A 24,498-nucleotide genomic window follows, 5' to 3' on the forward strand; every position below is an offset into this window, starting at 1 on the left:
TCCCGGCTCCACCACATGCCCAATGTGTGACCTTGGGCAAGTCACTTCACAGAGATTATGGGTTCAAATCCCGGCTCCGCTGCTTGTGTGACTTTGGGCAAGCCACTTGACTTCTCCGGGCCTCAGTTCCCTCATCTGTAAAATGGGGATGAAGACTGTGAGCCCCACGTGGGACAACCTGCTCACCTTGTATCCTCCCCAGAGCTTAGAACAGTGCTTGGCACATAGTAAGCGCTTCACAAATTCCATCGTCGTCATCATTACTTGTTGTGTTCTGTTTTGCCTTGCTGTCTCCCCTCGTGTAGACTGCGAACCCAATACTGGGCAGGGATGGTCTCTCTCTGTGGCCCAGTTGCGCACTCCAAGCGCTTAGTAGAGTGTTTTGTATGTAGTACAAAAGCCACGAGAAGCAGCATGGCTCAGTGGAAAGAGCCTGGGCTTCGGAGTCAGAGGTCATGAGTTCGACTTCCGGCTCTGCCCCTTGTCAGCTGTGTGCCTGTGGGCAAGTCACTTCACTTCTCTGTGCCTCGGTTACCTCATCTGTAAAATGGGGATTAACTGTGAGCCTCACGTGGGACAACCTGATTCCCCTGTATCTACCCCAGCGCTTAGAACAGTGCTCTGCACATAGCAAGCGCTTAACAAATACCAACATTATTATTAGTAGTAGTAAGCGCTCAATAAATGTGGTTGAATGAATGAACCGAAGAGAAGCAGTATGGCTCAGTGGAAAGAGCCTGGGTTTGGGAGTCAGAGGTCATGGGTTCTAATCTCGGCTCCGCCCCTCGTCAGCTGTGTGAGCTTGGGAAAGCCACTTCACTTCTCTGGACCTCAGTTCCCTCATCTGTAAAAGGGGGATGAAGATTGTGACGTGGGACAACCCGATCATCTTGGATCCTCCCCAGCTCTTAGAACAGTCCTTCGCCCAAAGTAAGCGCTTAACAAATAGAGAAGCAACGTGGCTCAGTGGAAAGAGCCCGGGCTTGGGAGTCAGAGGTCATGGGTTCTAATCCCGGTCCTGCCCCTTGTCAGCTGGGTGACTGTGGGCCAGTCACTTCACTTCTCTGGGCCTCAGTGACCTCCTCTGTCAAATGGGGATGAAGACTGGGAGCCTCACGTGGGACAACCTGAGGACCCCGTCTCTCCCCCAGCGCTTAGCACAGTGCTCTGCACATAGCAAGCGCCTAACACATACCAACATTATTCTTCTTCTTCTCTGGGCCTCAGTTCCCTCATCTGTCAAATGGGGATGAAGCCTGGGAGCCCCACGGGGGACCCCCTGATTCCCCTGTCTCCCCCCCCCCCCCCAGCGCTTAGCCCAGTGCTCGGCACAGAGCAAGCGCTTAGCAAATACCCACACGCTGATCATCGTTAGGCCGAGTCAATGAAGGAATGGATTCTGCATGACGGCTATGAATGAATGATTCGGCAGGACGGGCATGAATGAGTGAATGGGGAGGGCAGGCGGCGCGCGGCCCCGCCCCCCCGGCGGGAGGGGGGAGGAGGACTTCCGGCCGCGCGCCGTCCCTCAGTCCGCGCGCCGTCCCTCAGTCCGCGCGCCGCCCCTCAGTCCGCGCGCCGTCCCTCAGTCCGCGCGCCGCCCCTCAGTCCGCGCGCCGCCCCTCAGTCCGCGCGCCGCCCCTCAGTCCGCGCGCCGCCCCTCAGTCCGCGCGCCGTCCCTGGCGGGCGGGGTGAGACGTCACTTCCGCCTTGTGCGGCGCAGGCGCCGTTGCCCCGGGGCGCGGGCGGGCGGCGGCCTATGGAGGCGGAGGGCCGCGGGGCCCGGCGCCATGATGGCGGCGCTGCACCGCCTCCCCCTGCCCGCCCGGCTGCTCCTTCGCCGCCCCGCGCCCGCTCAGGGTGAGTGCCCGACCCGCCCCCCCACAACCTCCCACCGGCGGGGCGAGGGGGAGGGGCCCGCCGCCTTCCCCCCCCCCCCCCATCGCACCCGCCCTCCTCACACCTCACCTCCTCCGGGAGGCCTTCCCGGAACCAGCCTCCCCCTGACAGCCATCCCTTCGTTCAGTTGTATTTAATAATAATAACGTTGGGATTTGTTAAGCGCTGGGGGAGAGGCAGGGTCAGCAGGTGGCCCCACGTGAGGCTCCCAGGCTTCATCCCCATTTGACAGATGAGGTCACTGAGGCACAGAGTAGTTAAGTAATGATAATGTTGGTATTTGTTAAGCGCTTCCTATGTGCAGAGCACTGTGCTAAGCGCTGGGGGAGAGGCAGGGTCAGCAGGTGGTCCCACGTGGGGCTCCCAGGCTTCATCCCCATTTGACAGAGGAGGGAACTGAGGCACAGAGAATAATAATAGTAATGTTGGTATTTGTTAAGCGCTTCCTATGCGCAGAGCACTGTGCTAAGCGCTGGGGGAAAGACAGGGTCATCAGGTGGTCCCACGTGAGGCTCGCAGTCTTCATCCCCATTTTACAGACGAGGTCACTGAGGCACAGAGTAGTTAAGTAATAATGTTGGTGTTTGTTAAGCGCTTCCTATGTGCAGAGCACTGTGCTAAGCGCTGGGGGAAAGACAGGGTCATCAGGTGGTCCCACGTGAGGCTCGCAGTCTTCATCCCCATTTTACAGACGAGGTCACTGAGGCACAGAGTAGTTAAGTAATAATAATGTTGGTGTTTGTTAAGCGCTTCCTATGTGCAGAGCACTGTGCTAAGCGCTGGGGGAAAGACAGGGTCATCAGGTGGTCCCACGTGAGGCTCACAGTCTTCATCTCCATTTGACAAATGAGGGAACTGAGGCCCAGTGAAGGGACTGGCCCACAGTCACCCAGCTGACAAGGGGCAGAGCCCGGAATTCGAACCCATGACCTCTGGCTCCCAAGCCCGGGCTCTTTCCACTGAGCCACGCTGCTCCTCAATTTGGCAACAGAGAGAGACCATCCCTGCCCAATGACAGTCTAATCACCTGAGCCCCCTTTCCCTCTGCTCCTCCCCCTCTCCCTTCCCCTCCCCTGTGCTCATTTGTCTATATTATTTATGACCCTATTTATTTTATTAACGAGGTGTCCATCCCCTTCATTCTATTTATCGCTATGATGTTTTGTTTTTTTCTGCCTCCCCCGATTAGACTGGGAGCCCGTCGTTGGGCAGGGATGGCCTCGATCTGTTGCCGAATTGTACCTTTGAAGCGCTTAGTCCAGTGCTGTGCAGCTAGTAAACGTTCAAGAAATACTATTGAATGAATGAATGAAAGCGTCCATAATAATGTTGGTATCTCTTAGGCGCTCACTCTGTGCAACGCACTGTCCTAAGCGCTGGAAGAGGGGGGATACAAGGTCATCAGGAGGCGCCCCGTGGGGCTCACCGTCTTCACCCCCATTGGACAGAGGAGGTCACGGAGGCCCAGAGAAGTCAAGTGACTTGCCCAAAGTCACACAGCTCACAAATGGCAGAGCCGGGATTATTATTAATAATAATAATGTTGGTGTTAAGTGCTTACTATGTGCCGAGCACTGTTCAAAGCGCTGGGGGAGATACAGGGTCATCAGGTTGTCCCACATGAGGCTCACAGTCTTCATCCCCATTTGACAGATGAGGTCACTGAGGCACCGAGAAGTGAAGTGACTTGCCCAAAGTCCCACAACGGACGGGTGGCGGAGCCAGGATTAGAACCCACCACCCCTGACTCCCCAGCCCGGGCTCTTTCCGCTGAATTAGGCTGCTTCTCTTCTCCCCTGCGCTCGGCCATCAGCGTCAATGATAATAATGTTGGTATCTCTTAAGCGCTTACTATGTGCAAAGCACTATTCTAAGCGCTGGAGGGGGGATACAAGGTCATCAGGTGGTCCCACGAGGGATTCACAGTCTTCATCCCCATTTGACAGGCGAGATCACTGAGACACAGAGAAGTTCACTGACTTGCCCAAAGTCACACAGCTGACAAACGGTGGAGCCGAGATTAGAACCCACAACCCCTGACTCCCAAGCCTGGGCTCTTTTCGCTAAGCCACGCTCCTTCTCTAATGGTATCGATCCATTCAGTCGTATTTATCGAGCGCTTACTATCGTCTAGACTGTGAGCCCGTCACTGGGCAGGGATGGTCTCTATCTGTTGCCGAATTGTCCATTCGGAGCGCTTAGTCCAGTGCTCTGCACATAGTAAGCGCTCAATAAATACGATTGAATGAATGTGCAGAGCACTGGACTAAGCGCTTGAATGAGCGCCGACTGTGTGCAGAGCACTGGACTAAGCGCTCGAGAGAGTCCAATATAACAGAGTTGGCAGACACATTCCCCGTCCACAGCGAGCTTACCGTCTAATCATGATAATGATGGTGCTTCTTAAGCGCTTATTTTGTGCCAAGCACTGTTGAAAGCCCTGGGGTAGATACAGAGTAAGCAGGTTGTCCCACATGGGGCTGACAGTTTTAATCCCCATTTTGCAGATGAGGTCACTGAGGCACAGAGAAGTGACTTGCCCAAAGCTGACACAGTGGCGGAGCCGGGATTAGAACCCACGACCTCTGACTCCCAAGCCCGTGCCCTCTCCACTAAGCCAAGCTGCTTCTCCTGGGGGGGGGGGGTGATAAACATTAAATAAGTAATTTATAATATATAATTTAAGGATACATAGGTAAGCGCTTTGAGGTGGAGGGTGTGGCCGCCCCACCCTCTTTGCTCGTTCCACTCCCTTTCGCATATCGAACGATCAGTCAATAAATTGTAATTATAACTCCCTTTATTTACCTCTATTTCTCCCTTCTCACGACACCCCCGCTTCAGCTTATTCTGCTTACTGTTTGTAGAGCAATGTACGGATTGCCCGGGAGAGTACCGTAGAGATAGAAGACGCGAACCCGGCCCTCAAGGAGTTTACAATCTAGCAGGGGAGACAGACACTAAAATTAATTCCAGGTAGGGGGGAAAACCCAACAGAATTTAAAGATCTGTGTCACTCGGGAGGGGCCGGTGAGGACGCAGGTGTCTAGATGACGCGAAGGGACTGAAGCGGCAGTTGGTGGTGAGGGGGATAGGCGGGGATGTAGTCGGGGAAGGCTTCCTGGAGGAGATGTGACTGCAGAAGGGCGGGAAGGAGAGGGAGAGCCGGGGTCTGCCAGATGGGAAGGGGGAGGGAATTCCAGGCAGGAGGGAGGGTGTGAGGAAAGGGTCGCCAGTGAGAGCAGCGAGGCACGGTGAATTTCGGAGGAGCGAGGTGGGCGGGCCGGGTTGTAGCGGAAGAGGAGCCGGGTTGGAGGGGAGAGAGCAGATTGAGGACCTTATAGCGCCCAGTGAGAACCGTATAGGTTCTGTTTGTCGCGGGCAGCCGTAGGAGGTTTTTGAGGAATGGGGACCCCTGCGCGGAATGATGTTTTAGTAAAAATGACCCGGGCAGCCGAATGAAGCGTGTACCGGAGAGGAGAGGGGCTGGAGAGATCAATCAGTCGATGGGTGGTATTTATTGCCTGCTTAGGGGGTGCAGAATACTGTACTGAGCACTTAGGAGACACACTTTAGGGGCACTTAGTACAGTGCTCTGTACTTAGTGGCGCTTAGTACAGTGCTCTGCACATAGTAAGCGCTCAATAAATGCTATTGAACACTACAACAATTCGTAGACACATTCCCCGCTCTCAACGAGTTTACACTCTAGAAGGGAAGAGAGTGAAGAGGTTTAATTAATGTTGGTATTTGTTAAGCGCTTCCTAGGTGCAGAGCACTGTTCTAAGCGCTGGGGTAGATACGGGGTAATCAGGTTGTCCCACGTGGGGCTCACGGTCTTCATCCCCATTTTACAGATGAGGCAACTGAGGCACAGAGAAGTGACTTGCCCACAGTCACACAGCTGACGAGTGGCGGAGCCAGGATTCGAACCCATGACCTCTCACTCCCAGGCCCCTGCTCTTTCATCCGAGCCAAGCTGCTTGATGCGGTAGTCGAGATGGGGTCTGACAGGTGCTTGGGCCGGCGTGGTGACGGTTGAAGGGAGAATCCTGGAGATAATAATAATAATGTTGGGGTATTTGTTAAGCGCTTACTATGTGCAGAGCACTGTTCCGAGCGCTGGGGTAGACACAAGGGAATCAGGTTGTCCCACGTGGGGCTCACAGTCTTCATCCCCATTTTACAGATGAGGTAACTGAGGCACAGAGAAGTGAAGTGACTTGCCCACAGTCACACAGCTGACAAGGGGCAGAGCCGGGATTCGAACCCATGACCTCTGGCTCCAAAGCCCGGGCTCTTTCCACTGAGCCACGCTATGCTGTGAAGGAAGATTTGACGGGATTTTTGATGTATTGGATATAGAAGTTGAAATGGGAAGGACTCGGGGATAATGCCGGGGGTGCCAGGGAAGAGGCGCGTGCCCACGGAGGTGTAGTAGGAGATCCAAGGGGAAGTGTCCCGAAAGCAGAAGGAAATACGTGGCCGTTGAGAAGGAGAAAGATCAGGGCTGGAGATGTGGATTTGGGAATCACTTGCGACAAGATGGTAGTTGAAGCCGCGGGAGCGAATGAGTTCTCCAAGGGAGAGGGTGTAGAAGGGAACCCAGAACTGAGTCCTGAGAAACTCTCATAGTTCAGGAGTGGGAAGCGGAGAAAGAGCCTGCAAAAGAGACGGAGAATTCATTCAATAGTATTTATTGAGCGCTTACTATGTGCAGAGCACTGTACTAAGCGCTTGGAATGAACAAGTCGGCAACCGATCGAGACAGTCCCTGCCGTTTGACGAGCAGCCAGAGAGAGAGAGGAAGACCAGGAGACAACAGCGTCAACGAAGCCACAGTTAGATAATATTTGCAGAAGGGGTTGGTCCACAGTGTTGAAGCAGCTGACGATAATAATGTTGGTATTTGTTAAGCGCTTACTATGTGCAGAGCACTGTTCTAAGCGCTGGGGTAGACACAGGGGAATCAGGATGTCCCACGTGGGGCTCACAGTCTTCATCCCCATTTTACAGATGAGGTAACTGAGGCACAGAGAAGTGAAGTGACTTGCCCACAGTCACACCGCTGACAAGCGGCAGAGCCGAGATTCGAACCCATGATCTCTGACTCCAAGGCCCGGGCGCTCTCCACTGAGCCACGCTGCCTCTCCACGAGGACGATTAGGATGGGTCATTGAACTCGGCAAGAAGATCATTGGTAACTTGAGAGAGTTGAGTTTCCGAGGAGTGGAGGGGACGGAAGCCAGATTACGGGAGGTCAAGGAGAGAATTGGAGGAGAAGTGGAGGCAGCGGGTGTAAACAACTCACTCAAGGAGTTTGGAGAGGAATGGTAGGAGGAAGATAGGTGATAACTAGAGGGTGCTGCGGCGTCAAGGGAGTGGGAGAGGGCGGAGTTGAAGATGTGTATTTGTGCTTAGAGAGATGGTAGGTTGGGGATCAAAACCAAATGGACATGATGACTCTGGAAAATTGGAGGGGGTCGAGAGATCGGAGGCCTCCGTGGAGGAACAGGACAATTTTCCCGGGAGGGGGTGTTTGGGAGAGAAGGCAGGTCAGGAGATTGTGATTGAAGAGTGGAATTTCAGAGCTGGGGAGGCTGGAGATTGTCTAGTGAATAGGGATGGTAAGCTCGAACGTTGTGTCTGATTGAGGTGGGGTGGATCAGGAAGTCACTGGAGTCGGGGAGCGAGAGGAGGTGGACAGCGGAAAGGTCAGCGGGAACATCTGTGTGGATATTCATGTACCCGGTAATAATAATAATAATTATGGTATTTGTTAAGCGCTTGCTACGTGCCAAACATTATCTAAGCGCTGGGGTAGATACAAGCTAATCAGTTTGTCCCACGTGGGACTCACGGTCTCAATCCCCATTTTACAGATGAGGTAACTGAGGCACAGACAAGTGTAGCCCAAGGTCACACAGCAGACCAGTGGCGGAGCAGGGATTAGAACCCGTGACCTTCCGACTCCCAGGCCCGTGCCCACCGTGCTGCTTCTCTATTACCCGGTATGGATGTACCTGGCGCTTGTGTGGACATGTTCCGTGCCTGTGCGGTGCGTGTTTGGCTGGGCCCAGCGCTTGCTTGCCGGCACCCGCCTAGCGCAGCATCCTCGTAACCCTTGTAGGGACGTGCCCGGCCTAGTGCCCGCTTGGAGCTTGTATGGATGTGCCTGGCGTCACATCTGCATGGCACGATCCTTGACTCTCCTCAGAGGTTTGGGAACTCGGGAAGGCTGGGCTTTCCAATCCTGGGGAGCCATCAGAATCAATCAATCCGTCAACCCATCGTGTTTATCGAGTATTTTCTGGGAGAGTACGATGGAGTTAGTAGTCACAGTTGCCTGCCCTCGAGGAGCTTCCAGTCAAGGTGGGGAAGACAGACGCTAAAATCAGCTAGGGACAGGAGGAAACAGTGGAGTATAATAATGTGGACTGATGTGCTGCCCCGAACGGTCTGCCACGCTGCGGGGCTGAAGTGGCAGCTGGCGGTGGGGAGGAAGAGAGAAAGAGATAGGAGAGGTTGATCAGGGAAGGCCTCCTGGAGGCAGTGCCATCTCAGTAGGGGTTTGAAGCAGCGTGGCTCAGTGGAAAGGGCCCGGGCTTGGGAGTCAGAGGTCGTGGGTTCTCAATCCAGGCTCCGCCACTCGTCAGCTGTGTGACTTCGGGTAAAGTCACTTTACCTCATCTGTAAAATGGGGATTAAGACTGTGAGCCCCACGTGGGACGACCTGATTATCATCATTATTATAAGACATGGAGGGCTGGAAGGGTGTGTGCGTGTGCACGCTGAAGTGGAAATGTATGATCAGTGGTCAGTCCTCGATGAAATAAAAGAGGACTGGGTTTCCTGTATTTCATTTTCAAAAAATATCAGTCCCTTATCCGCAGTAGCTGTTTAGAAGGGTCTTCTCAGCCTAAATGACCTCAGTTCTTTCGGGAGAGGATGGGCAGCCCCGGTGGTGTTTGAACTATGCTGGTGATGCCTCTCCTGCCTCCTCCAAACTGCTTTCGGATTCCTTGGGCCTCCGGACTTTGGCTCAGCCCCCGGTGACCTAAATAATTATTAGCCACCTCCCCAGGCTGGCCGTGTCTGAGAGCCGGGAGTGTGTTGGGGGGTGGGGGTAAAGGATTGTAGGGGGCCAAACCAAGTGGCAGAGAGTCCGGCTTAAAGTGGCAGTGGCACAGCAGCGGTGGCCCATAATGGAAAGGAACCCCGAATGTGGGGGGCTGGTTAGGGCCAAGTGGACGTTGGCCTCAGCATAGGGGCCACAGGAGGTTTTCGGGTGAGAGCTGTTTGCGGGAGCACTGGGTGGGGTGCAGAGAGGGGCAGGTGGGAGAGTCGATGAAGACGAAACCAGGTGGGAAGAGTAGGGGCATGTACCGAGTGTGGCCCTGGCCCGGACTCAGTGACAGCTCCAGTGAGGGGGCAGGTCGAGGTGGGGCATGGGCCCTCTTCACCTCAAGATCTCTGCCCCGTCCTGGCCCCGGGACCTCTGTGCCCGTGGGGACCCAGTGCCGGGCAGTGGCGGTGCTGGGCCCTCCGCTCCGACCTCTGTGGCCGCAAAGACCCTGTGCTGCATGCTGGCAGCCCCGGGCTCTCTGTTGTGACCTCTGGCTGCGGGGACCCTGTGTCGGATAACGGTGGCCCCGGCTCTCTGCTTCAACCACAAGGGCCGCGGAGACCCTGTGCCGGATTTTGGCGGCCCTGGGCTCTCTCTCAGTGGCTATCCTCCTCTCCGCCCCGTCCTGGCTCAGATCTGGGCCGGGTGTCCTCTCATGCTTTGGCTTTGGCATGAAAGCAGCCAGACCCAATTGTGACCCCGGAATCTGTAGCCTGGTCTAAATGAGCACACGTCTGGAGAGCGGACTCCATCCCCTTGCGGGGAGATGACTCTGGGGAGCCCCCGTGGGGAAGAAGTGGGTGGTTTTGGCACAGTTGTCCAGTTGGTGGATATTTCCTTCAGCAATTAAGGACGCGTGTTTCCTTGAGTCGTCAGGTAGACGACTGTCTGGAGCTGAGGTGGTGGAGGGCTGGGGCTCTTATCGTCCGTCACGTGGCACCGTCCTGCCGCTGTTGAGCCTCCCCAGGCCTTGGGAACCAAGGCAACTTCCGTGGCAACTTCAGCAATGCCGAAAATCTTTTCCCTCTCTCCCCAGGATGGCTGAGCTCGGGGTTGTGTGTGAGCCTGGCCAACGTCCCTCTGCACGGCTGCCTCTGGCCGCCTGGCCACTTCCGCGTCTATTCCTCCGATGGAGTGAAAAGTGGCCCTGCTACCCCAAAAGTTCGAGCTCCTCCGCCAGAAGCCAGCACCCCCATGTCTGATCTGGGTGAGTGGTCTTGGGGCGGGCGTTGGGCGAGTGCCAGTGCGAGGGCCAGGGTGCAAGGGGTCAGGGATCGGGGGAGGGGGTTAGGGTCTCCCCTATGGTTGGTTTAGGTGCCTGGGGGTCAAATCGCGGCTTCTGGGTGTCTCAGCTGCCCACCCCTAGAGAGGGTCCTGGTCCTCCACCCTGGTCCTAGCAGGTGGAGGCTGAACTGAGCACCCCCCACCCTATTAGACTGCCAGGTAATGCACTCCATGGATGGGGCCGAGGGGCTTTCTCCTCTTCCCTGTCCATCTTCCCTCTGGAGGGGCCCCTTCAGTTCTCCCCAGGGCTGTCCTCCTGTGGAGCCGGAGCTGATTTGCCACTTCTTATTCACCCTGGGGGTTGAGGGGAGGGTGCTGTAAAGGCTACAACTCCAAAGTCTTCCTGCGGGGAGCCGGGGCCACTGGGCCTGTGGCGGGGATGCAGAGGACGGGTGAGAGTCTCCTGTCCGCAAAGCTCTGGGAGCCCCCACGGTGGGGGTCGGGATCACGCTGCAGAGCCGGGTGGAACCCACGGCAGTGGCTGGCCGGGCACAAACCCATGCCCATTTTGGGGTGGCGATGTCCTGGGCCGGGCGCTTGGGACAGGTGAAGAGGCGAGCCCATGGCAGCTCTTCCACAGGGCCGGGCTTTGGACAGCTAGCTGCGTGTTCTCGGCCAAGGGAACACCCGCTCACCAGCCAGTGTTCAAGCCTGAAAACTGATGGGGCAAAGCGACACTTCAGAGGAGGTTTTAAAAGCACTGTTGAAAATGTGCCTTAACCCAAAGTTCTTGTGCAATTTTTCAGCTCAGGACGCCATCGCGGGACTCCAGACGCCACTTATCAAGCAGGAACCTCTCCAAGTCAGAGGTACACCCCAGCCCCACTTCTGTTTCTCCCATAGCCGGGGGTGAACTTTTAAGACACTTTTCAAAATTGGAATTTGTGAATATCCTTCGTTGGCTGTGCGAAAGGGAAGGGTGTGTGGGCGGAATATATAGCATCAGCCTTTCCCCGGGGAACCGTCCCTTTCCCAGGGTTTTAAGCGGCCGTCTCTCAAGGGACGGTGCTTGTGACCACAGCTCACCCGGCCCAAGAGCCATCCCCCTGAGGTCTGGCACACAGGGACCTCACGCTCCGGGAGCAGTCAGCTGGGCACCGGCCCTGCCTGGAAGAGGACAGGGGGCAGCTGCTAAACAGCGGACTGACTCGGGGCAACTGGACGAAAAGGCCCAGGCAAAATGAGCCATGCCTTTCCTCTCCTGGAATCGTCTTTGCCCGTGACCCTCCCGAATCCTTCACGGCCTCCCCCAGCACAGAGGGCAGAGAAAGTCGTTTCCCTCTGCCTTGAAATATCACCTGGGGGGCTGCAAGGCTTGGGACCGCCTGGTTGCCTGGACCCTGCCTCCAAAATCTGGGCTTGTAGAAGCCCTCCAACTTCCTGCCCCCAAACATGGCAAACTCCGAAGTGGGCTCCTGCCACTTCTGGAAGCCAACAGTGAATTCCAGGTGCCCAGCCCGGTGCCGCGCAGCTTACCGTGCCAGGCGGGGAGGGGTGGCACGGCGAGAGCTCAGCCCTCCCGTTTCCCAAGAGACTTTGCCCAGAACAGGAACTCCAATTTCCTCTTCCAGACAGACACAGTGGGGAACCCTCAGTTTCTCAGGGAGAGGGACTGAGTCTCCATTCCTAGGTATGGTTGGGGGGTACTCTCCTCCCTCATGTGCCCCAAACCAGTCCTTTGGCATTTGCTTTCAAGAAGCAGTGGGGCCTAGTGAAAAGATCCAGACCTGGGAGTCAGAGGACCTGGGTCCTAAACCCGGCTCCACTCCTTCCCTGCTGTGTGACCTTGGGCAAGGCACTTCAGTTCTCTGGGCCTCAGTTTCCTCTCATCTTTAAAATCGAGATTCAGCACCTGTTCTCTTTCCCTTTTAGACTGTGAGCCCTATGTGGGAGGGGGACTGTGTCTGACCTGATTATCTTCGCACGGTGCTTGGTCCGTAGTAAGCACTTTCAAAAATACCGTCGTTATTATTTCAGTCAAAGCCGTCCTCAAGAAGAGAGACTATGGACCAAAGTATACCCAGAACAACTTCATCACCGGCGTCCGAGCAATAAATGAATTCTGCCTGAAAACCAGGTACCCGTCCGTTGTCCCGTCCCCCCTGTCCGTCCCTTCCCCTCAGCAGCGCGTACACATTCTCCTTGGGATGGTGGCTCGGAGCTCTCTCTGGAGCCGGGATGTAGGCAGCAGTTTGTTCCCTTCTTCTGAACAGTGGGGGATCCTCCGCCGCCGTCCCCGTCCCTGGGTCCACTCCCAGTTCACCAGATTCTCTGGAGGTGCGATTCCCGGGGAGGGGGGGTCCCTCCTCCCACTGACTCCAGCCTCCCATCCCTTTTCCACTTTATTATTAGCTCTAGACCCTGCCTGTTTTATTAACTTCAGCCCTCCCTTCGACACCGTTGTCCTGTCAGATGGGGGACTCTGGGGACAGACCCCATAGCCACCGGCCTGGGGGGGTTTTAAGGGCTGGGGTCAGGGTTCTGTTGGGTGGGTCAACAGGGAGACAGTCTGGGGCTGGAACCTGTTCAGCTTGAATTCTCAAATCAGTCAGTGGTATTTATTGAGCGCTGACTTTTTGCCGAGTACAACGCTAAGCACTCAGGAGAGTACAGTAAAACAGAGTTGATTAACATGTTACCCGCCCACAAAAAGCTTACAGTCTACAGAAACAGGAATAGGCTTTCTTGGGCTCGGCCTCCAGACTCAGGGCCTGGAGGTCAGAATCCATCGCAGACCACTTTTTCGGCTTGTCTGCTTTCACCCGACCCCTTGCCTATTCCCCCACTTCCTCCATCATGGCCTCCACCACCCTCAGCCTGCCCATCACCCCACCGAACTTTAGCCCGGGCTCGAGCAGTTCAGGCTGGGTTCAGCTCAGCAGCCGAACCTCCAGGGTTCTCTGTGCCCCATTCCCATGTCCTGGGGCTCTTATTCAGGGAGGGGTGTCCTGACCGCAGCTCTGACCCCTTGCTTTGTCTGTGCCCAAGGAAGGATTTCTCTGATCCTCATTCTCTTTGTGTATCTCTCTCTCTCTCCCTCTCTCTAAGCCCCATGAAGGGGAGGGTCCCAGCCCTGGGGGGATGGGAGGAACGGATGGGGGACACTGGGCGCTGGTAAAACCCCAATGGCCCCTCAGCATCCAGTAACTCGCCGCTTCCCACAGTGACCTGGAGCAGCTGCGGAAAATCAGGCAACGGAGCCCCCATGAGGACACCGAGTCCTTCACTGTTTACCTGCGGTCCGACGTAGAGGCCAAGTAAGAGGCCCCTCACCGGGCTCGCCGGCTGACCAGGTGGGGGGCACGCTTGATGGACGGAAGGGGAATCATGGGCGCAAAGGCTGACCCGGACTTAGAGCAGATGGGCAGGGTTCCCTGGGCCGAGGACTTGTTCCCCATGGGCCTGGAAGTCTATTTGCACAGCGTTCTTCCCTTAACGTTGCCGGCCCTGGTGGGGAAAATAACCGCACGTTCCTCATAAGGTGCTCAGGACCAGAGCAGAATTCCCTGCAGTCGGGCGGGTTTCCCGAGAGGGGTCTGAGCCTCGGTGACCCTGCTGTTCTCCAGATGGCTCCTGGGGTTCTAGAAATGTGAGATTGTGGGAAAATGTTATATTTATTCACTGAGTGCGTGCACGTGTGTACCCGCCCTCAGGTCTCTGGAAATCTGGGGTAGCCCAGAGGCTCTGGCCCGGGAGAGGAAGCTGCGGAAAGAAGCCGAGCGAGAATACAGAGAAAGTAAGTAGAGTCTGTCTGAGCGGCCAGCTGTATGGCAGGGCTTCTTTTCCCAAGTGTAGCAGGGAACTGGGGGCTGTTTCTGGCGTGGGCACGTCTCCCTGATCGTGACCCCTCAGCCCACAATGCAGGCATTGAGGGATGACAGTCGGGGAGGAGAGATCGGGGAGGAGAGATGGGGGAGGAGAGGGAGGTAGTCACTAGGGTTTTGGGGCATGGAAAAACTTCTTGCTGGACTTCTCCCCTGTGGGGTTCTACCACTGCCGGGCCAGCACCCCTGGCTCCGTGAATCCAGATGACCCAAGCCTCCGAAACCTGAGCCATCTGTGAGCAGCCGCGCTGGGCAGTTCTGGTTCTGGCCGAGGGAGCCCGGCTCCCAAGGGCGATTCCCCTCTGGAGCTGTGAAGGACGCCTGGCCCGGCGGCGTTCTGTCCCCATCGCTCGGCTCTGTTTGGCGGGTGTCAGCGTTTACAAGCTAATGAGACCCAAGGTTAGGATTGTTGGGGGCTGACGTTGAAGAAGAAGGACCCCGCGGGCCCCTCGGGTGGGCGGACGGCAGCCGCAGCGAGCAGGCTGTAGGCCAGAGGGAGACCAGTGCCTCAGCCTCCCCCATCTACATACGTGTGTGCCTTTCTCTCTTTCTCTCCACAGTCTCTGTCTCTGTATGTCTCATTCTGTTTCTTTCCCCGACCTCCGACTGCTCATTGTGGTGTCAGGTCTTCCTGCCATTGGCTGACTAGAGATGAATTCCAGGCAGTCACTCCCTGCGGTCCCTCTTTGATTCCTTAAAGTCTCTCCTCCCAAGCCTTTGGCATCCTGCATCTCCACGCCTGGAGATGGACAGTCGTGGGGGTTCCTCTAGACTGTAAGCTCGTTATGGGCAGGGAACATGGCTGCTAATTCTCTTGCACTGTACTTTCCCAAGCGCTCTACACATAGTAAGCGCTCAGTAAAAATGATTGATTGATTGATTGATTCCCTCCAGCCCGACTCATGTGGGCAAGGAAGTGTGCTGTGCCCCACAGCAGAGATGGCTGCCCTACCAGCTCCCTGATGACTCAGCTCTCCGTGGCCACTCCCAGCATAATAATAATAATGTTGGTATTTGTTAAGCGCTTACTATGTGCCGAGCACTGTTCTAAGCGCTGGGGTAGATACAGGGTGATCAGGTTGTCCCACGTGAGGCTCACAGTTAATCCCCATTTGACAGATGAGGTCACTGAGCGTTCAGGGCTGGCGTGGGAGGGCTTCCCCAGGGAATGACTGGAGCTTTTCTGGGTGTTGGTATCCACTTTTGAGGTCTCCACATAGTCATCACAATCCATCTTTTTCTCCTTTTGCATGACTACGGGCAGTCCAACTCACAACCTACATTGTTCCCTGTGCCCGAGGTCCTGGGTGGGGGCATTGTCGGGGGAAAGGGTTATTGGGAGCAAGAAGTTTCCAGGAGAGCAGCAGGGTCCCGGGGGCAGAGACCCTTTCCAGGGACTGTTCTGGGGAGGGATGGCAGGGATGCTCTGGTTTCCAGTTCCAGCTGGGCCCTGGGGGAACTGGTCCCTGGGGTGGATCCGGTGCCAGCCCACATGGCCCGAGGTACCGTTCGTTGGTCCGCTCCACTCTGTGAGGGGTCGTAGCCGCCCACCTTCAGCCTGCTGTTGACCGGAGCCACGGGGCAGTGGCCGACTCCAGAACGGGCACGTCTCCCACTGCCGGAATGTCTCCCCGCAGGGCTGTTCCAGAACCAGAAGGTGTTGAAAGAATACAAAGACTTCCTGGGGAACACCAAGGTGAGGGGCGGGGGGCCCAAGGCCCTCTCCCCTGGGCACGGTCTTCCTGGAGGTAGCTGAGAACCACCCCCCGCCTTTATAGCTCTGCCTGCTTCCTGTGCTTGGGACCACTGTAGTGTCGGGGAGAGGGAGCTGGGATCCTGCTTCGCCGTGGGAGGGGCCGCCCTCTGCCAGGATCCCTCCCCCAGGCCCTGAGCCTGTTCCAACACTCACTGACAGGGACCATCTGGTTCGTGGGCAGGGTTGCGGGCATCTCGGCTTCCTGTCACCCCGCTGGTCGTCTTGTCTTTCAGCCTCGGTCCAGGATGACATCCCTGTTTCTGAAGGGACCGGGAAAAGTGGTCATGGTGGCCATTTGCATGTAAGTTTGGGAAAGCAAAGCTGTCTGGGGGAAAAATCAGATCGGGGTTGGATTGTGCGCATCCCAGAAGTCCCCCGGCGGAGCGGACCGATGTGGGACTTTGCCGCTGGAGGGGGATTGGCCTGTCTTTTTCCGGTTGTTGACTCCTGAGCTCTGTTCTTCTGGGCTTGTTTACCAGAGGGCTGCCTGTCGCCTCCCCACACCTCCGTCTGCTTCTGGGGTGTGTTTGGGGATTGGCGCAGAACCTCTTGAGCTTTATAATTTGGGGTGACCAAGTTCAGTTTGCTTTGGGAACCACTGGGTCTCAGAGGGGGTGGTTGCTGGTGTGTGTGCATGCTCGCACACGTGCACTTTGGGGCAAGCACACTCCTGTCCGGATGTGAAAGTGTCCCTGACCCATCTGTGAGCCCCACGTGGGACAACCTGATTCCCTGTGTCTACCCCAGCGCTTAGGACAGTGCTCGGCACATAGTAAGCACTTAACAAATGCCAACATTATTATTATTATTATTATTATCTCCACCCCCTGGTCTGGGCCCAGTTGCCCTCCCACTCTCCCCTCTACTACTCGCCCATCAGTCACTGCCCTGCCTTCCCATGTCAGCCCTCTATATGGGCACTCGTTGCCTCCACGCCCCCCATACCGTCCTGGGGAAGCCTCATCCATCACTAGGAGGAGGCGCCAGAAGCCCCCCTCACAGGGATGTCGGGAGGAAACTGGCAAGGAGGCAGCCGGAAAGGACGTTGGGGCTGATTATGTTGTTTACCTCAGCTGGGCTGCTCATTGTCTGGGGGTGTGGACTTCCCTTTGGGTGGGGGGAAGGGGGCTCTTGGGTGCTCCTTGCCTCAGAGAGGAGAGGGGGCAAAAGGCTGGGGTCTGAGGTTTATCTTCGGGAAAGGGGTGGGGCGGCCCAAGGAAGAGTGGAAAGTTTAGAGTGGGCATGTGGGTTCTCCCCACCCTCTTCTGGGATGTAGCCACGAAGCAATGGGTGACAACCCCTGATCAGCGTCATTGCCACTCTGCCCAGGACTCTGTCTCTCCTTCCCTGACTGTTCCCCACTGACCCAGCATGGACTATCCACACCCCCGACTCTCCCCTCCCCAACCCCAACTCTCTCCCAGCATGGATGACCAACATCCCTGACTCTCCACCAGTTACCCAGCGTAGACCCTTGTCCATGGATGGATCAATCACTGTGGGCAGCGCACCATACTAAGAGCTTGGAATAGTACAAGCAGAAAGTCATGGGTTCTAATCCCGGCTCTGCCACTTCTCTGCTGTGTGACGTTGGGCCAGTTACTTAACTTCTTTGTGCCTCGGTTCCCTCCTTTGTAAAATGGAGATTAAGACTGTGAGCCCTATGCCCAACCTGATTATCTTGTATCTACCCCAGTGCTTAGAACAGTGCCCGGCACATAGTAAGCACTTACCAAATACCATAATTATTATTATTACACTGTGACAGAGTTGGCAGATATGTGGTTGGCAGAATAAGTGCTTATCAAATACCATGATTACTGTTGTTCCTCTTCGTATTCATTCCTTTTTCTCTCTGCCCACGCCCTTTCTGATTCTGTGAACTCCATCCCGCCAGGGAGCTCACTGCTTTGTTCCCTTTCCTCCCCAGAAACGGGCTGAACTTCTTCTTCAAGTTGCTTGCCTGGGTCTACACGGGGTCAGCGAGCATGTTCTCGGAGGCCGTCCACTCCCTGTCCGACACATGCAACCAGGTGAGAGGCCGCCCTCGCCGGCCGGAGCGACCCGGGGCTGCCGGGACCCCCACCCTCCGCCACTGGTCACTGTGATAAGGATGGAGCTGTTTGTCCTTAGTGGGGGCTGGTCCTCCTAAAAGCTCCCGTGGCCCTTGCGCCTTGACCGCTGCTCTCCTCTCCCGCACAGGCCTTACTCGCGCTGGGGATCAGCCAGTCCATCCGGACCCCGGACCCCAGTCACCCGTAAGCCCGCGCCTTCTCTGTCTCCCCCTCCCACCCCTTCCCCTCTCACCTTCCCAGTTGTACAGACCGAGGGCTGCTATTAGAAGTCTGAGTGCCTCTTTATTAACTCTCTGAATGCAGTTGTAAAAATAGATTAATTGCTCAGCAGCTGGCAAGCCACATATCAGGGCAGCCAGATTAGATTGACAGGTTGAGTGGAGGAGGGAGGGATTAGAAAACGTGTTCGGGAGTAGGGTTGGTTTGCTGGGTTGTCAAGAAACCTGGAGCGTGTTCCGCTTCTCCCTGGTTTTTGGACTGGATTTGTGAGGAACGTACGGAGGGAGTGGAGCGTTGGTAGGTGTGAAGCGAATGGAGTGCCAGGAGGGTATGCACCATGTGCAGGGTGTGAGAAGGTGGGGCATATGGAGGATATGGAGTGTGTGAGGGTGTGGAGTGGGTGCTGTGGGTACAGGATGTGGAGGATATGCAGGGGATGGACCGTGTGCAGGTATGGAGCGTGTGTAGGGCGGGGAGTGAGTGCAGGGTGTCGAGTGTGGGAGGTTGTGGAGCAGCACAGTCCCCGACCCAGCAGCCCCCTCCCGGTGTCCTCACAGGTACGGCTTCTCGAATATGCGCTACATCGCCTCCCTCATCAGCGGGGTGGGGATTTTCATGATGGGGGCCGGGCTGTCCTGGTACCACGGAGTCATGGGGCTGCTGAACCCACAGCCCATCGAGTCCCTCCTGTGGGTAAGTCGGCCTCCGGGGCCCAGGACGGTCCGTCCGGGGCCTCGCCGCCTCCCCAGCCGCTCGCTACCCTCGGCTCCCTCCCCTTTCCCAGTCAGCGAGCAGCGGTCTGCCCCTAGCTGGGAAGGGGGAGGGCATTCCTGGCAGGAGGATGGGGCGAACAAGAAGTGGGTGACGGAGAGGCTGACTCCTGGGGCCGCCCATTTTCCCACTGGGACAAAGAACTACCAGCCTCCCAGTCCTGAAGAGCCTCCAGCCGGGGTCTCGGGGCTTTCAACCCCCAGGCTGGCCCGGTATCGATGGGCGGGGGTTGATGGGGTCCAGTCCCTGTTATGATTCAGCAGCAAGATGTCTGATTCTCCACCACAGGCTTACTGTATCCTGGCAGGATCCCTGGTGTCTGAAGGAGGTACGTGCGGTCCCGACCTCCTGACTTCCGGGGTAGGCTCAGAGGGGGAGCCGGCTGTTGGGGCGTTTCTCCGACGTGGCGACGTCCCCTCAGCCAAACACTGGGCCGAGCGCCGGGGTTGGTTTGGGAGTCACGTGGGACACCGTCTCTGGCGCGAGGCTTCCAGTCTGGAGAGCTGGGGGTCTTGCCCCGACTCGCCCATGAGACCTGGAGAGGTTTCGTGTCTTACCTGAGGTCACACAGCAGGCCCAGTAGCTGAGCTGCAGCTCCCTACCCTATGTTTGCTCCACCAGGCCCTGCTTCCGTGGTTACGTGTGATGAAGGGCCAGGAGTGGCGCTTGGTAGCCAACATTTCAGATTCCCTTTGGGAACCCTGGTCCCAAACCGCCGGGTTTCGCGGATGAAGCAGGGAGGTGGTTCTTTCGGGGCAGTAGGCCGGGCTGCCGCTCTCGGCCTCTGGAGCCCCTCCCGCCAGTGGCCCCTGCGGCGCTTCCCCCTTCCCCTCAGGCCTTGATGCTCCTTGGGCCTCTCTGAGGCTGGTGTCTGAGGCAGCGAGCGAGCCAGAGGGGAGGAAACGGGGCCTGGCCGGGGCCACGGTGGTTCTGCTTTCACCTAGCCTGAGTCCAGCAGTGTGGGCTGTTGGTGCTGGGTGGGGGGGGAAGCGCAGCCTGCTTCAGATCTGCTTTTCTTAAAGCGACGCTTCTGGTGGCCATCAATGAACTCCGGCGGAGTGCCCGGGCCAAGGGCACCACCTTCTACAAGTACGGTACGTGGTGGAGAGGCCCCCGGAGACCGCGGCCGTTCTGAACCTTTGGGTTCGGAGGCCAGTTGGGCTTTCTCAACCACCCGGTTTCCCTTCTCCCTAGTGATGGAAGCCCGCGATCCCAGCACGAACGTGGTATTGCTGGAAGACACGGCGGCCGTACTGGGGGTGCTGCTGGCTGCCACCTGCATGGGCCTCACGTCCCTCACAGGTATGCCGCTCACGCCCCTCCTGGGATCTGCCTACTCTCTGGACAGGGTCACCCAGCAGCAACAGCATCCCGCCGACAGGCCCTGCAGCTGCTGCCCCACAGTTGCCCCCCGTTCCTCTGCAGAACCACAGCATTCTGCTGGGGATTGGGCTGGGCCTTGGTACCGTGTGCACGTGTCTGTGTTCACATCTGGTTCTGGATGTGTCCACGTGCACGCACGCCCCCCGGCAACTAACTGGGGATCTATTCCCCCAGGGTGTGTACCTGTCAACCAGTCACTATGTGCAGAGCACTGTACTTGGGCCCTAGAGGAGTGTGGGAGAGGGATTAGACATGGTCCCGACCCAGGAACTTCCTTTCTGGGGGTGGGGGACGGGGCTGGGGCCAGCCACGTGCTCATCTGAGGCGAGGGTACAGGCCGGCGCCAGGGAGACAACGTACCTCCGGCGAATGGTGCGGTTTTGTTTTTCCCAGTCCTCACAGAACCCAATGTCCTTGGTGTCTACAACCTGGTTTGTTTTGGAACCTCTCCCTGGTCCTCCCCTCCCTCGTCCAGTCCCCCCAACCTCCATTTCCCAGACAGGACAATGCTTATCTCAGTAATGGCAGCTCCAGTTGCCCTCGACTGAGCCCATTTCTGCCACCCCCCACTAGAGTGGAAGCTCCTTGTGAGCTAGAAACAGGTCTTGTGCTTCTCTTCTACTCTCCTAAGTGATCAGTTAATCCCTGGTACTCGTTGAGCGCTTTCTCTATGCGGAATAGCGTCTTGAACATTAGGGAGAGTACAAGAAAGTATGTAGACACGAGCCCTGTGCGTGGGTACTTAGTACAGTGCCTTACCCCGCAGGTGCTCAGCACCGACAACTGCTGCTGCTTTCGCTCTTGAGCCCCTCCTCTTGCAGCCCCTGAGCTCGCCCCGGCATCAAGAACTGGGTGGACGGGCCCACGCGCTCCCCTTCCCAGCCCTGCCCAGCCACTGAGTTTGGTGTGTGTGTTCACGTGCGTGTTTGCGTAGGCAACCCGCTGTACGACAGCCTGGGCTCACTGGGCGTGGGCACGCTGCTGGGGGGAGTGTCCACCTTCCTCATCTACACCAACACGGAGGCCTTGCTGGGCCGCTCCATCCAGCCCGATCAGGTGCAGCGGCTCACGGAACTGCTGGAGAACGACCCGTCCGTCAGGTGGGGAGCCGGGCCGGCCGCGACGGGGAGGGACGCCGCTCCGGCCCTTGGGGCTGAGGCCGGGGCCGGCTGACCGCTTTGACCGTGCCCCATCAGAGCCATCCACGACGTCAAAGCCACGGACCTGGGCCTGGGCAAGGTACGCTTCAAGGCAGAGGTAGATTTTGACGGACGCGTGGTGACCCGCTCCTACCTGGAGAAGCAAGACATTGACCAGATGCTGCAGGTACGCTGCCTGGTGGCCTTCCGTGGGAGGGAGAGCTTAGAGAACCCCGACCGGGGGGTTGGGGCGAGGGGAGGGCGCTAAGGGACGGGTACGTTGTAAGGGAAGAAGCACCTTAGTTTTGCTTCCCACATCCCCTTTTGAATCGGTTCAGTAACAAACCTTGAGTGTAAATCCAGGCAGCCCCTGCAGGTGCCCAAGGGTGCAACGAGATACATTTGACTCTCAGGAAGGAGGGTGCTGCCCGGCTGCTAACCTCCAACTTCTCCGTTCCACAGGAGATCCAGGGAGTGAAGACCCTCGAGGAATTAGAAACCTTTATGCTGCGGCACGGAGAGAACATTATCGATACCCTGGGAGCGGAGATCGACCGGCTGGAGAAGGAGCTGAAGGTAAGAGGCGGCCAGGCTTGTGCAGCTGGTCGCTCTCCCCTGTGACGGGTGTTGGGGAGGTGACACCAGAACCCCACACCAGTTGATGAAGGGCGAGGGGAGCTGAGAAGGAGGGGGAGGGCTCCTTTAGAAAGGTTTGACACACTCACCACCATGATTTGGTTCATTCCTCATAGCATTCCTGTGGGACAGGGTAGAGCAGGCAGGGATTACTGTCGTCACCTTATACTGAGGTGGAATTAGGGCCCAGAGCAGTTCGACTTGCCCGAGGGCACACACCGGGAACCCACAGCCCCTCCCAGCCCCTGCTCTTCCCACTAGACTGTACTACTTCTCGCTCGTCAGTTGAGGTTGGTCCCCAGCCGAGCACCTCCCCGCACTGTCTGACCGTAACAAATGTTCCCTTTCAGAAACGGAACCCCGAGGTCCGGCACGTCGACCTGGAGATACTGTAGACACGACAGGGGTGCGCGGTGGCATTCAGCGTGCCCGGCCCCTTGGACCTGCTCCTTCTCCTTCCCGGGAGCCCGGCCCGCAACCGTGGGGCTCAGGTCGGTGGCCGGGGCCCCCGGGAGACTTCCCCGGGGCTCGATTGGAAAGGGTCTCGGCCAGGCAGGGAGACGAGCTCCCTGCTGTTTTCTCTGACATTTCCACGCTCCAGCCCCTCTCACCTGCAGCCGTGGGTGCTTCCCTCTGCCGGTGCCGGGCCACGCATCCCGCCTCCCCCGTTCCACGGCGATCCGGGAACTTGGTCCTGAAAGCGAAATCCGGCGGCCTGGCCTCCACGGCCCCATCCGCCCTTCCTCTTTCTGGTTTAGTTCCCCGCCGCCCGGAGCGTGGGGCCAAAGGGTCCCTCGTGGGCTTGCGCGAGGCGTTAATGAGCTCTGTAAAACATTCTAGGAATATTTATAATTTTTCAGATGGGAAGACAATATATTTTTAATTTATTTAAGCAGAGGCCTTGGCGGCGTGAATCTAAGATGCATTTGTTTCTTCGTGGCAAGGGGACAGAGGGAAGCAGCGGAGGCACCGATAGCGGTCCCGGAGGCAGCCATTCCTCTGTCTCCCGGGGCCAGCGCCCCAGGACGCCATTAGAGGAATGAGATTAGAAGGCCTGCAGTCTGGGGTTTCAGTTTGGGCAGCAGCAACTGCGGAGACCGTTTTCTCTGGCCCTTCCCCGTGCACCTCAGGTAGCCTCTCGGGCAGAGTCCGGCTGCACGCTCCAATGGGGCTAGGCGGACGGGCCCGGTGTGACCGTTGCCTCTGCCCTTCGCTTCCGTCCTGAGGCTTCCATGTTTCCCCGATGTCACTCCCCCCGCCCGGGACCTGCTCTGCTCCTCTGGCTCGCTGGGAGAACCCGGCCGGGACCACGGGGTTGTATGCGGGCGTCTGGATCTCCTCAGGGTCGTGTGGGCCTGCTGTAACGGCGGGGCTGGGTGGGGGGGATAGAGGAAAGAGAGGGACGTGCACTCCTCAGTTTGGGCATCGGGCTCCGGGCGGGGGCTGGGCACAGACCAGCAGATGGCAGCGGGGCGAGTTGCCCACTCTGCTCAGCAAAGAGAAAAATGAAAGCTGAAGCCCCCCAGGGTCAGCCCATGCATCCGGTGAACGAGAGAAGACAGGGCCCGCCCCTGCCCAGGCTTAAAGAACTTACCGTGGTGGGCGAGAGCCCCTGCTCTGGGAAGATTGGCCATCCTGTCTGGGGAGGAAATCCTCCAAAAGAAAGTTTAGAGACAAGCTTGGGACCCAGTGGCCGTTGGCTGTGGAGCGTTTAGGAGGACAAGTCCAAGAGTGGGTTAGTTAACGTGACCCAAAATGCAGTTGAATTTCCCATTCTAGCAGGACCCCATCACCCATGAAAACTTTGCTGTCTGTTAAAGTCGCTGCGTGAATTGGGACAGGAGACGCAGTGACCTGCTCATTCCTCCATCCACAATGAAAATAAATCTGAGAGGACGGCAAACACGTGGAGTCAGAGTGGTTTTTCCTGCTGAGCTCTGGCTCCAGTCCCCACAACCTGCACTCGAGGGAATGGCAGGGCCATCCCCCTCTTGCTGAGAAAGGGAGGGGGGCGGACGGAGGCGGGCAGAGAAGCTTGGATGGTGAAAGGGGCAGAGATGTTACAGCTAAACAAACACCTTAGGTGTTGTGAGAAGCACTGTGGCTTAGTGGAAAGAGCCCGGGCTTGGGAGTCAGAGGTCGTGGGTTCTAACTCCGGCTCTGCCACTTGTCTGCTGTGTGACCCTGGGCAAGTCACTTAACTTCTCTGGGCCTCGGTGACCTCATCTGTCAAAATGGGGATTAAAAAATGTGAGCCCCACGTGGTATAAGCTGATTACCCTGTGTCTACCCCAGCGCTTAGAACAGTGCTCTGCACATAGTAAGCGCTTTACGAATACCATAATTATTGTCCTGGTTGAATCTCTTCCCTCTCACAGCCACTTAA

General features: G+C 57.2%; 1 protein-coding gene across 1 annotated transcript; it reads left to right on the forward strand.

Moving 5' to 3' along the window:
• Nucleotides 1–1,754: 1,754 nt before the first annotated feature.
• On the forward strand, nucleotides 1,755–24,015 carry SLC30A9 (solute carrier family 30 member 9). The gene is made up of 18 exons (XM_029076754.1): nucleotides 1,755–1,860; nucleotides 10,062–10,232; nucleotides 11,056–11,118; nucleotides 12,287–12,386; nucleotides 13,474–13,566; nucleotides 13,963–14,045; nucleotides 15,771–15,829; nucleotides 16,123–16,190; nucleotides 17,820–17,922; nucleotides 18,092–18,147; nucleotides 18,741–18,876; nucleotides 19,243–19,282; nucleotides 19,977–20,048; nucleotides 20,149–20,256; nucleotides 21,272–21,437; nucleotides 21,534–21,663; nucleotides 21,939–22,052; nucleotides 22,463–24,015. Exons 1-18 carry the CDS (start codon nucleotides 1,791–1,793, stop codon nucleotides 22,505–22,507), a joined length of 1,677 nt encoding a protein of 558 aa, XP_028932587.1. The 5' UTR covers nucleotides 1,755–1,790; the 3' UTR covers nucleotides 22,508–24,015.
• The last annotated feature ends 483 nt before the right edge of the window (nucleotides 24,016–24,498 follow it).

Source organism: Ornithorhynchus anatinus, chromosome 12 (assembly GCF_004115215.2).
Source record: "Ornithorhynchus anatinus isolate Pmale09 chromosome 12, mOrnAna1.pri.v4, whole genome shotgun sequence".
NCBI classification, from domain to species: domain Eukaryota; kingdom Metazoa; phylum Chordata; class Mammalia; order Monotremata; family Ornithorhynchidae; genus Ornithorhynchus; species Ornithorhynchus anatinus.

Excerpts from the sequence above, each read along its gene's own strand:
- SLC30A9 (XM_029076754.1), top strand. The coding sequence starts at position 1,791 with ATGATGGCGGCGCTGCACCGCCTCCCCCTGCCCGCCCGGCTGCTCCTT. Across the intron at positions 14,046-15,770 it reads CGAGCGAGAATACAGAGAAA|GGCTGTTCCAGAACCAGAAG; the intron begins GTAAGTAGAGTC and ends GTCTCCCCGCAG. Across the intron at positions 21,664-21,938 it reads ACATTGACCAGATGCTGCAG|GAGATCCAGGGAGTGAAGAC; the intron begins GTACGCTGCCTG and ends TCCGTTCCACAG.